The following is a 13408-nucleotide window of genomic DNA, read 5'->3' as shown; positions in this document are numbered from 1 at the left end:
GATGGATTATTAATTTTGGCATCAAGGATACCTACTATACCTACTTGCAGGATGGGGATAAACAATGAAGAGATGATTATTATTCAATAGTGCTCATTTTTTAAAAATTTTACTAAATTCATTGGGGTGACACTGGTTAATAGATTACATGTTTCAGGTGTACAATTCAGTAATACATCATCTGAATACTGCATTGTATGTTCATCACACAAACTCAAGTCTCCTTCCATCACCATATATTTGACCTCTTTTACCTTTTTCTACCCACCTTCATCCCCTTCTCTCTAGTAATCACCATACTGTTTGCTTTTTTAAAAAAAAATCTTTATTGTTGAAAGTATTCATACTATTTGCTCTTAAAGGAAGTGTATAAAAGCCTGAGGTTCATTTGAGAGACTGACACTTAATCATGTGGGGTTGCAATGCTGCTTCTGTGCAGGATATAAAAGGATGAAAGATGTCACTTCCATTATAACAAGTTAGATAGCCTATAAAATCATATAGACACATAAAATAATATCCTTCTGATACTTGGAAACACTGTATATATAATATATCATGTATATTCCTATATTATATTGTCCATATAATATTATATACAACATCCCATATAATATTATATATTTATAACAAGTATACATTATATATTTGTTATTGTACTTATTATATACTAACAAATAAATAATATATACAGAGTGGGGCAGAAGTAGATTTACAGTTGTTTATATAAAAATTAAAGCAATAAATAATACAAGAATAAACTGTTTCATGTACTCACAACTGTAAACCTACTTTTTCCCCACCCTGTATTTATATAACATACTAGAGGCCCAATGCACGAAAATTCGTGCAAGAGTAGGCCTTCCTTCCCCCGGCTGCCGGCACCAGCTTCCCTCCAGCACCTGGGACTGGGCTTCCCTCCTCTGGCCGCTGGCAGGCACCCGGGATCAAGGCTGGCTTCCATTGGGCTGCCTGCAGGCACCCGGGACCCGGGCTGGCTTCCCTCTGGCCCCGGCTTCGTCAGGAAGGACATCCAGAATGATGTCTAGAAGACATCTGGTCTAATTAGCATATTACCCTTTTATTATTATAGATTTAACACATAATAATACACATACAGTTGACCCTTAAACAATGTTGAGATTAGAGGCACTGAACTCACATGCAGTAAAAGAAATCCATATATAACTTTTGACTCCCACAAAACTTAACTACTGTTCTAATAATCTATATAAATAAAACCCTAATATGCAAATAGACTGAATGGCGAAACAACTGAACAACCGGTTGCTATGATGTGTGCTGACCACCAGGGGGCACGCACAGAACATGTCAGGCATTGGCCACGGCAGGATGGTGGAGCAGGTGAGCAGGGGTGCCAGACCAAGGTGGGGTGCCAGTCGCTGTCATCAGGCGAGCCTCTAGTGGTTACTGAAAATACTTTGCTCCCGGGGCGCCGTGGTCCCGCTGGGCACTCGCACCTGCTGCTGGCACTGGCCCCACTTGCACCTGCTGCTGGTGCCGGAGCTGCTGCTCACAACTGCTGCTGGCACTGGACCTGCTTGCACCCACAACAGGCACTGGAGCTGCCATTCGCACCCGCTGCCATTGCCCAGCGCCGGTCCCGATAGCTTGGCGCCATCAGCTGGTGTGAGCAGCCCTGCCAGTCCTGATTGTCCCTGAGGGCTTCTCCACCTACCCCTGCTCCTGAGGGGTGATTGGGGCAGCAGCTGCCACTCTCACCCACTGATAGCACTGGCCCTGCTCGCGCCTTGCTGCTGGTGCTGGCCCCAATCACTCAGCACCATCACCGGGTGCAAGTGGGGCCGGCGCCTTCAGCATGTGGGAGAAGCGGCGGGAGCGAGGCTGTCAGCAGACAGGGGACTGGGAGCCTTGGCAGGAGGAGCCAGGTGAGGGTGCAGAGGATGGGCTGAGACCCACACCTGTGCCCACTGCAGCCTGGCGGCCCACAGTTCCTTTCAAGTTGCACGAATTCATGCACTGGGCCCCTAGTGAAAACATAAACAGTTATTTTGCATGTTATACCTATGATACACTATATTCTTACAATAAAGTAAGCTATAGAAAAGAAAATGTTAAGAAAATCATAAGAAGAAATTATATAATATAGTACTATATAGTATTTATTGATATTGTAAGTTTAAGTCATGTTTTTTTTATTTCACTAAAATTGTTTCCATACAGTACCAATCCTTCTACTGTTGCTTTAGTTTCAGTGCCTGTATCATAGAAGCATCTATGTCATAAAAGAAGTCAAAAGCACTCATGATGCCCTAACCGGTTTGGCTCAGTGGATAGAGTGTCGGCCTGCGGACTGAAAGGTCCCAGGTTCGATTCCGGTCAAGGGCATGTACCTGGGTTGCGAGCATATCCCCAGCAGGGGGTGTGCAGGAGGCAGCTGATCGATGTTTCTCTCTCATTGATGTTTCTAACTCTCTATCCCTTTCCCTTCCTCTCTGTAAAAAATATCAATAAAACATACTTAAAAAAAAGCACTCATGAATAATTGGAACCCTTCTGCCAGACTGTCTAATTTCACTTTGTTTTTTGGCAATGCTTCTTCTATGTCTTCTTCCTCATCATCTGGCTCTGGTTCCGAAGCACTCATCTCCATCAAGTCGTCTTCTGTTAATTCCTCTGGTGTGGTGTCTATTAGCTATTCAACTCTTCCAGATCTGTATCTTGAGACCCTTCACCACCCACTTTTTTTTGTAATCCTTCTTCTACTGTGGCTTTAGTTTCAGTGCCTGCATCATAGAAGGATCCATGTCATAAAAGAAGTAAAAAATACTCAACGAATAATTGGAACCCTACTTAGAGAGAGGAAGTGGAAGAGAGAAACATTGATATGAGAGAGAAACATCTATTGGCTGCCTTCCGTACACTCCCCAACTGGGGATCAAACCGGCAACCTTTCGGTGCATAAGACAACACTCAACCAACTGAGTCCATCTGGCTGGGCACCACCCACCTTATTTTGCCATGCCCACAATCTTCCATGATTTCCTTGAATGGCTCTGTTGTACATCTTGTGAAGTCCCACACAGCATATGGACACAGTTTTCTCCAGCAGGCATTTATTGCTTCTGGCTTGATGGCTTTCACTGCATTCTCCATAACAATGATGCATCTTCAGTGGTGTAATCCTTCCAGATTTCTGTGATGTTGTGGTTATTAGGGTTCTCTTCCATAACATTGACAATCCTTTCCATAGAGACTATGTGTAATGAGCCTTAAAGGTACTTATGTCTCCTGATGACTTAGAGACTTGTGTTTGGGGAAAGTAGACCACTTTGACACCTGTTGAACACTTGGGGTTCTGGGTGGCCAAGGGCAATGTCCAATGTCAAAAGGACTTTAAAAGGTAGCCCCTTGTCGCTGAAGCAAGGTACTTCCCTGACTTCAGGGACAAAGTGATGAAACTAATCCAGAAAAAGCGTCCTCATTATCCAGGCTTTTTTTTTCCTGTTGTAAAACCAAAAACTGGCAGTTGATTTTTATCTTTTCCCTTCAAGGTTCAGGGGTAAGCAACTTTATAGCTAAGGGCAGTCCTCATCATAAACCCGAAGGCATTTGCACAAAACAGTAGAGTTAGCCTGCTGTCACTTCTTCCGTAAATCCTGGTGTTCACTCACTTCTCTTCCTTACCTACATATATTTTATACATTCACTAGAGGCCTGGTGCACAAATTCATGCATGGGTGGGGTCCCTCTGGGTCAATCCTGCAGGGATTGGGCCAAAACCCGCAGTCCAATGCCACCTGCAGCTCCTAACTGCCGTTCCCACTCATCCCGGCCCCCTTGTGCCTGCCACGGGCTCGCGGCCAATCAGTCCCAATCGGGAGAGGCTCACGCTGTCGCAGCAGCGCTCACCAGCCATAAGTCCTGCATCTGGTGCCCTCCCAAGGGGAGCTGCCTGCGGGATTGGGCTGAAACCAGCTCTCCGACATCCTCCAAAGGGTCCTGGATTGTGAGAGGACACAGGCCAGGCTGAGGGACCCACCAGCGCACGATCAGGCTGGGGAGGGACAGCAGGAGGGCTCCAGAGTGTGTCCAGCCCATCTTGCTCAGTCCCAATCGGCCAGACCACAGCAGCAAGCTAACCTACCGGTCAGAGCATCTGCCCCCTGGTGGTCAGTGCATGTCATAGCAACTGGTCGACCAGTCAACTATCTGCCCCCTGGTGGTCAGTGCACATCATAGCAAGCAGTTGAGCAGCCTTAGCATACCATTAGCATATATGCTTTGATTGGTTGTTCGGTTTTTCTGCCATTTGGTCTATTTGCATATTACCCCTTTATTATATAGGATGATATACCTAACTTTTTCTTTTCTTTTTTCTATGATTCTAGGCTACATGGTTCACCTGTGAGTTTTTTCAAATTGTCACAGCCTCCCAAATTTTTTCAATATATTTACTAAAAAAACCCATGTATAAGTGGACCTGTGCAGTTCAAACCCATGTTGTTGAAGGGTAAACTGTATAATAACTTATAATATTTATATGTTATATATTATTATGTTACTAATGTAATATAGGATGAGAACATTATAGTCACTGGATGGCAAAATACATTCTAGGGTACCCAAAGGCTTGGGTTAGCAATGGTTCTCTCTAGACTTTACCCAAAGGTAATATCCTTTGTGAAAACTTTTTGTTTTGTGGGTCATATTCCTGGGGAAATACGTTAGCATCAAGGAGGAAACATGCAGACCAATCCATTTGTGACAATAACCCCACACTGTTCAGTGGCAGTCTGTCAAAAGAAGCCAGGCTTTTTTTTATACATGCACTTCAGCAAGGGGACTGTAACTGGTTAACAATTACCTCTTCCTTGCTTACTCCCCATTCTGCAAATGGAAATCTTAGATGTCAAAAGTAATAATTTATTCCTTAAATCTATTTTAATCTTAATAACTAAACATCAAATTTTCACAATACTATGGCAATCTGCAATACTCAGAAGTGATACCTGAAACCTATGGCCTATCTTTAAAAACAACTAAATATCTACTCAAGAGACACTAGTTAGAAGCTGACTGCTTGCAATCTAGTATCTACAGAGACACATTGAAAACATTTTATATATAGGAAAAGAAACCCAGTGGACATGATAGCTGTTCCTTCTTCCAGATTCTCCATATTTAATTCCTATGAAAGCAAATAATCAGAAAGAACAGAACCTGGACATATCTCAGGATCCTGCAGAAATGCCTCCCTGGGTTATGATTTGATGAAAATAGAATAAATTGCTAGGTGAGCTTAGTTCTAGGAAACACGTAAATATATTACACACTTTTAAAATTATTATTTTTAAAAATATATATTTAATTGATTTCAGAGAGGAAGGGAGAGGGAGAGATAGAAACATCATTGATGAGAGAGAATCATCAACTGGCTGCCCCCTACAAGCCCCTCCTGGGGATCAAAACCCCAACCTGGGCATGTGCCCTCCCGGCCAACCACTGAGCTATGCCAACCAGGATTTATTATTAATTTTAGAAAGAGAGGAAGGGAGAGAGATAGAGAGAGAGAGAAACATCGATTTGTTGTTCCACTTATTTATGCATTCATTGGCTGATTTGTGAATGTGCCCTGACCAGGGATCAAACCCACAGCCTTACAGTACACAGGATGCCACCCAACCAACTGACCTGCACTGGCCAGAGCTATATTACACTCTTTTATCAGAAGGTGAAAATTATGTATCTCAAATGTTTTCTTTTTGTTGTCATTTCTGGGAAACTCAGTTCCCAATGACAGAGATGGCTCTTATTTGTTTGGTTACATTATTTAGATAAGCCCAATGGGTATGATCAGCTTGACCTCCCCTTGCTAATAGTATCTGAAAGTGTAGAGCCAAAATAATTTAAATTATCCTAGTTTCTAGTATGAATTTTATATTTCAAATAATTTTTCAACTCCTTTTCCCTTTCTAGTAAATGTGCTAGACTAATGGATGAATGTCCAGCCTTACAGGTGCATCCTGGTCCATCAGGTAAGCGCCATGGCCTTGACTGATGGCTTCTCGGTATTCTCGGTGGGCAGCCTCCTTCTCTTTGATCTGGAAAAGATTATTTTTATACCAGTCATAATATGAATAGTGATTTCAGACTTTACTAAGGAAAACTTCATCATTAAAACCTATGCAAAAAGAGAAAACGAAGTGTTTGTCTAAGATGAAGGGAAATATATAAAATGATCATCAATGATCATTCTTTTTTGTTTGTTTGTTTTGTTAATCCTCACCCAAGGATATTTTTCATTGATTTTTAGAAAGAGTAGAAGGGAGGGAGAGAGGGAGAAAAGAAGAGAGGGAAAGAGGAGGGAGGAGGAAGAAGGGGAGGAGGAGAAGGAGAAGAAGGAGGAGAAGGAGGAGGTGGTAGAGGAGGAGGAGGAGAAGGAGGAGGAGGAGAGAGAGAAACATAGATGTGAGGGAGACACACCAATTGGCTGCATCCCACATGTGCCCTGACCGGGGCCAGGGATTGAACCTGCAACCCAGGCAAGTGCCTTTGGGTGGGAACCAAACCTTTGACCCTTCGGTGGATGGACCAATGCTCTAACCACTGACCAGGGCAATGATCATCTTTATCTAATAAGAGTTTGAATCAGAAAAGGCCAACTAATGAGAATTCTCTTTAAGTTGAGATAAAAATATGTAAGTCAATAGTGAAAAAAAAAAGAGTTTAGGACTTATTTTGAAGAAAAAGATAATAATTGAACTTATCTTAAATTTAATGAAATGTTTGTTACTACTGCAACTGTGAGCTAATCCTTACAATAAAAAAAGAATGAATCAACTGTTACTTCTTTTGTTACAATTTTTCTTTACAGTTAGAACAATAGCCTTCACTTGAGTTTAACTTTTTTTTTTCCTGCAAAAAACTTTATTATTTCCATTTAGTCCAAGGCATGGGAGAGGGCTCCAGGGTGGTTATAGGGATTTTAGTGGTTTCATGGAGACACTCAGGCAGAAGCCAGACACCAGGAAGATGCAGAGTGGCCCCTCAAAGTTCTCTGGGCTGCAAGGGCTCCTAATCATGTTTGAGGGTGAGCCTTTAGAAGAGATATATGTCCAGCCCAGCCTGGGGGCCAGCCAGCCCACAGAGATTGGTCAGATGGCTGCCCATCTTTTTGATGAGTTTCACCTTCTCATCCAGGTTCTCCAGGAAGTCACAGATATGAGGGTCTGTGCAGATAGAACCTAGAACCCAGGGCATGGCAAAGGGCCTGGTTCTGGTTCTTCTCCATGGCCATGCTGTCATGGCATCCTGAATTTTATTCCCCTCATCTTGGGAAGGCATCTACATGTCCTGGAAGAGGCGAGGTAGAGGCACTGGTTATGGATCTTAAAGAGACGCTTGGTGTGCTCAGGCTTCTCCTCAGCCAACTCCTGGAGGAAGTGGCCCATGCCCTCCAGAGCCACATCGTTGGAGTCGAACTAGAAGCCCAGAGAGAGGTAGGTGTAAGAGACCCACAAATGCAGGTTGACCAGGCAGTTGACAGCAGCTTCCACCTCAGTAGACTAATTCTGATGAATTTGGGAGCTCATGGTTGCTTATAAATAAGAAGTTAAACTCAAAACACGGTGTAGGCTGGTTTCAGAGGCCGAGAATGGCTGAAATGTTTCCAAAGGTGGTGACTGGAAAAGAGGTTGGAGGGTGCTTGGAGGCTGGAAGAAGGGGTGTCCCTGGGTCTGTCCTGTCCAAACACTATTGGAGCAAGAGACAGATGGGGGAGGGGCACCGAGGGCACGGCCCAGTTTGACTATTTATTTATTTGTTTGTTTGTTTTCCCAATTTGACTTTTATAGCAGGATGTAGAGGATCGGTTTTTGCAAAAATCTATAAGGGCTTCACCAATTTTCTAATGTGCTTCTCTTAAATTTTTGATAATGAAATCACACTTTTTAAAAAGTGCCCAGGCAAACAATTTGCAAGGCACTGACCAATAAAGAGTGGACAGGTAGGAGCGAAATGAGGTAATCAAGGAGGGATTTGTGAGTGGAGGCTAACTGCATAAGTACTTAGTTCTTCAAAGAATACTTTTGTTTTATAAGGCTGCTACTCAGCCCCACACGATAGGGATGCCAATAAAGAAGATTTGGGTAAATGGAAAACTGATGTTAGAACCAAAGAGCAGCCACAGTGCATTTTCTCCCCTTACCTCTCCCACTATGTGTTTCTCATTGATGAAAGCTTGGAAACCACATACGGCTGCCTTATCATCCAAAGGAAAAATATACTTTGCCTCAATGGATACAGGGCTCTGATTTGTGTACGTCTGAAAAACAATGACCTAAAGAAGAAAAAACATCCATAAACTTGATGAAACCATATGGAACCATTTGCAGAACAACTCTGAATGAAATCTATTATGCATATCTTCTTTGTATGATCAGGCATTCAAAAAGTAATTTTAGATAACATTGACAAAAGTATTTTTACTAAGACTGAGAACTAGTATACTGTACAAATTTTTGACATCTTAATTTTTCTCCTTCAGACGAAACCATTACATAACTAAACCAAAAACACTGAACTCATTCCAAAAAGAGTCAAATATGTGAGCCATTTAGTACACAAGATCTGTGCTGCTGGGCTTCTGCCTGGAGATTCAAGGTCATCCTCTAGCCCAGCTGTCTCATCACAAACTAGTGAAAAAGCCACTACTACATAATGAGTTTATTTTTGGACAAACTCATTAAGAAATAAGCCTTATGAGGTTTGAAATGTCAGATGGTACAAGTTGTCTAATCCACAGTAACAAATGGAAGACACACACCTCTCCTTGTAAAATAGTCACTATTTGTTTTGCATCTACTACATATGAAAAAAAATGCCCTGGGTACCTGTATCTAATAGTCACTGACAGATATTATTATTTCCATTTTATATATGAGGAAACTGAGGCACAAAGAAGTTAAGTAACTTCCCTCAGGTTATAGTGCTAGAAAGGAATGAGCAAGGATTCACAGCTAAGCCTTTCAAACTCCAAATCCTTTGCTTCTTACAGTCCATACCAAGCTGCATTACAGCACAGTGGTTAAGAACCTGGACTCCAGAAGGAATTCAGGTTGGTGACAGGAATTCAGGTTAGGGAAGGGATGGGGCACCAGGTTTCTACCATCTCAAATTCACCCATAACATCTTTTCACTCTTTCCCACCCAATCTCTTTCAAACAACTGCCCAAAGTTAGAAGTCAATCTTTCCATGTAAAGCTTTGACTCTTGTTAAAATGTAAAATACTTGCACCGAAGTCTAAACAATGATCAGTTGTTTACATCTTAGGAAAAAAATATAACCCTAGAATCAGTTCAAATTTGTGCTTTATCATATCATGAGCATCAGCATCCTCAGTATGGATCAGAGTGGGGCCAGTGTAGAGGTCAGATAGATGCAAACTGGTATACATATGGGTAGCATGCTCTGCCTACCCCACTACATCCCATTTTCACAGGTTAAAGCAATCATTAAATTTCTGAAATGACAGCAATACCACAACACTGGACTTAGATGTTCTTATTCTCCTAAGAGGTCTTTAGTGTTATTCAATGTAATCTTCTGTGTTAGGAGCCAATGGTTAGATCAACTCTTAGAAAATAAATTATTTTAGAAAATTAAGCACTTTCAGAGCTCCACCATGACATCTGGCCAAACTATGTCCATGTAATGTCATGTTCAACTTCTGTCTTTCTCTCATGTTCCATATCCATAAGCAAATCTTACTGGTTCTACCTTTAATCCTTTGCCAGACCCAATCATTTCTTACCACCCCCACTACTAACATTTTGACCCAAATCACCATCATCCTTGACTGAATTACTCAATAGTCACCTACATTTGACACTGTGATATGCCCCCAGACGTCCCCTTCAGGACCAAGGCTGCAGGGAGTGTTACTTGCTGTATCCCTCCCCAGGCAATGTCCTGTTCCAAAGATGAACTGCCTCACTCAAGAGAATGACCCCTCCACAAGGGGCAGCCACACCCAATGACTGGTCCCTGTAGGCCGGTATAAGGCCTGAGCCGCTTGCCTCATTTCAGAACATCTCAGAGCTCCCCCTGAAACTGTCTGAGGACTCTGGTATGCCTGTGTCACAGTCCACATCTCCTTCTGCCAGGTTCTGCCTCCCATGTTCTCTTACAGATGTCGCTCCAGAGAGCACTTCCCAACAAGCTTCCTGAAAACAAATCTCCATCAAGTGTCTGTTTTCCAGAGAATCTGACCTATGATGTCTCTAACTGGTCCTCTTCAGTCAATTGTCAACAAGGTGGCCAGTCTGATCTCAATCATATCCTCTGCCAAACATCTTTGAAAGGTTTCCATTTTACTCAGAGTTGAAGATAGTATGTACTATGTCCTGATGTGAGCTGCCTTCCCCCAACTCAACTCTCTGACCCAATTTCCTACCATGCTTCCCCTTTCCACTATGCTCCAGCCACAGTGGAACTCTTTGGTGTCCCTTGACTACATCAGATCCACTCCTACCTCAGGACCTTTGCACATGCTGCTTCCTCTGCCTGGAATGAGCACCCCTCAGAAGTCCATAGGCTTTAGTCCCTCATTTCCTACAGATCTGTGCTTAGATGTCATCTCAGTGAGGCCTTCCTTGGCCATGCAACTTCCAAGTTGAAATCCTTCTAACCTGTACAGCTCCCATCCCTACCTGCTTTGATTTTTTTCTCTAGCACTTACCACCATTTAACATGGCATGCATTTTATTTATTGATCACATTTGTTGCCTGGTCCCCCAATGCAATGTATGCTCTGTGAGGGCAGAGTTTTCATACTATTTATTGCTGTATGCACAGAGCCTAGAACAGTCCCCAGCATGTAGTAGGTGCTCAGTAAATAAATGAATTTGAAAAATGTACATGTTTTGTTGAGTTCATGCAACTATAATCCAATGCTCATTTATGATTGACATACATTTGGCTTAAGTATCATAAAACCACAAAGCACTTACCTGGGCTACAAAGTCTATTATTTTCCCCTTGATGTGCAGGTCCTCAAGAGGAACTGAATTCCCAGAGGTGTCCTGGAGACCAGCCTTGATGCTGCTGAAAGGTTTGGTGTCTGGTAACTGGTAATCTATACATTAAAAATATTAATGTTACCTTTTAAAACCATTCTTGAACTCTCTATTTTTATTATCTTGATTTTTAATCCTTCTCCTCCCCTTCATACATGATACTTCAGGAGAAATGGACAAACAGCATTTTATGATTTTCAGTAGCCAATGAAAAGAATGAGGGCAGCATTGTCAACAGACACTCTGTCTTTTAAATCTACAGATGTTGAGAGGTCGTCTTGAAAACCTAGTCATGCCGCTACTTGAAAGGCATATGTTTACCTTTATGTTTAAGCATACACACAAGTACATCAAGGTCTTAAGAAACTCTGAATAAGAGTAGCTTAGGCTAAATCTAGACAGCTGCACTCCCTGGCTTATACTTTAGAACTAGTCAGTCACTATTACTTTTGTTCTACAAAAGTGTGAGAAATATGAGATTCCCTAGACTTTTGATACAAGGAAGACTAAATCAAACTCCTAATACAGTATATTGAAAAAATGTTCATGTACTATATCAGGTAGTACAAAAATACAAATATGGTTAGAGGTATATACTCTTCCCAGACTCATTATTTTTTCTGTTTGTTTTTAACCCTCACCCAAGGATATTTTTCCATTCATTTTTAGAGAGAGTGGAAGGGAGGGGGAGAGACACACAGAGAGAAACATCTATGTGAGAGAGACACAATCGATAGGTTGCCTCCTGCATGTGCCCCGACCATGCTGGGGATTGAGCCTGCAATCAAGGTAAGTGCCCCTAACTGGGAATCAAACCCGTAACCCTTCAGTTGGCGGGCCAACACTCTAACCACTGAGCGACTGGCCAGGGCATTAAACTGCATTTTAAGTGGCTAATTCTGAATCCTTCACAAGCACATTCTATTCTGGTTCTTTTTAGTAAAGTGTTTCCTACAATGTATCTTTTTTCTGTTTCCAAACATAAGACATTTTCCTTAACCTACAATATGCACCAGCTGTTAACTTTCAAAAAGGAGGGAGAACATTATTCACCTTCCATTTTTGCTATCATTTATACCATCCCTAGTAACTTATCATTCTAACATGAAAAACTCGTTCTTTCAGTGTCCTGGCCTACTCTATTTCCTAATAACCTGGTAGAGTAATCCTTTCCTATGATCATCAATGGAGACCCTCAGTCATATAAACAAATTTAGAGAAGAGGCTGTGAACACAAAATGCACTATAATTTAGATAACAGTTTTACATTTATGCTTTGCCAATCCCCAGACTCTCAAATTTATATCATATTGTATCTTTTTTTTTATTAAATCTTTATTGTTCAGATTACATTTGTTCCTCTTTTTTTTCCCCCCATAACTCCCCTCCTCCCAGTTCCCACCCCACCCTCCGCCCTCACTCCCCACCCACTGTCCTCATCCATAGGTGCACGATTTTTGTCCAGTCTCTTCCCGCATCTCCCATTCCCCTATCCCCCCCAAGAATAGTCAGTCCATTCCCTTTCTATGTCCCTGATTCATTATAATCAACAGTTCATTTGTACATCAGATTATTTATTCACTTGATTCTTAGATTCACTTGTTGATAGATGCATGTTTGTTGTTCACAATTTGTATCTTTACCTTTTTCTTCTTCCTCTTCTTAAAGGATACCGTTCAGCATTTCGTATAATACTGGTTCAGTGGTGATGAACTCCTTTAGCTTTTCCTTATCTGTGAAGCTCTTTATCTGACCTTCAATTCTGAATGATAGCTTTGCTGGATAAAGTAATCTTGGTTGTAGGTTCTTGGTATTCATCACTTTGAATATTTCTTGCCATTCCCTTCTGGCCTGCAAAGTTTCTGTTGAGAAATCAGCTGACAGTCATATGGGTACTCCCTTATAGGTAACTGAGTTTCTTTCTCTTGTTGCTTTTAAGATTCTCTCTTTGTCTTTTGCTCTTGGCATTTTAATGATGATGTGTCTTGGTGTGGTCCTCTTTGGATTCCTTTTGTTTGGGGTTCTCTGTGCTTCTTGGACCTGTAAGTCCATTTCTTTCACCAGGTGGGGGAAGTTTTCTGCCATTATTTCTTCAAATAGGTTTTCAATATCTTGCTGTCTCTCATCTTCTGGCACCCCTATAATTCTGATGTTTGTACGCTTGAAGCTGTCCCAGAGGCTCCTCACACTATCTTCGTATTTTCGGATTCTTTTTTCATTTTGCTTTTCCGGTTGGGTGTTTTTTGCTTCTTCGCATTTCAAATCTTTGACTTGATTCTTGCGCTCCTCTGGTCTGCTATTGGGTGTCTGTATAATTTTCTTTATTTCAGTTTGTGTATGCTTAATT

General features: G+C 41.8%; 1 protein-coding gene across 2 annotated transcripts in view; it reads right to left on the bottom strand.

The window, feature by feature from the left end:
* The window catches only part of PARP4 (poly(ADP-ribose) polymerase family member 4), a 125666-nt gene that overhangs the window by 63296 nt on the left and 48962 nt on the right, over positions 1-13408 (bottom strand). For both annotated transcript variants that reach the window (XM_070409358.1, XM_070409357.1), the window contains exons 15-17: positions 10996-11120; positions 8192-8323; positions 6000-6086 (exon numbers count right to left, since the gene is read on the bottom strand). In XM_070409358.1, coding sequence (XP_070265459.1) covers positions 6000-6086; positions 8192-8323; positions 10996-11120 — 344 coding nt within the window. The remainder of the gene's footprint in view (positions 1-5999; positions 6087-8191; positions 8324-10995; positions 11121-13408) is intronic.

Source organism: Myotis yumanensis, unplaced genomic scaffold, assembly GCF_028538775.1.
Source record: "Myotis yumanensis isolate MYYU_CA2020_CCGP unplaced genomic scaffold, mMyoYum1.0.hap1 SCAF_3, whole genome shotgun sequence".
Taxonomy (NCBI): Eukaryota; Metazoa; Chordata; class Mammalia; order Chiroptera; family Vespertilionidae; genus Myotis; species Myotis yumanensis.
Note: the sequence above shows the minus strand (reverse complement) of the source record. Positions and strands in the feature narration are given on the sequence as shown.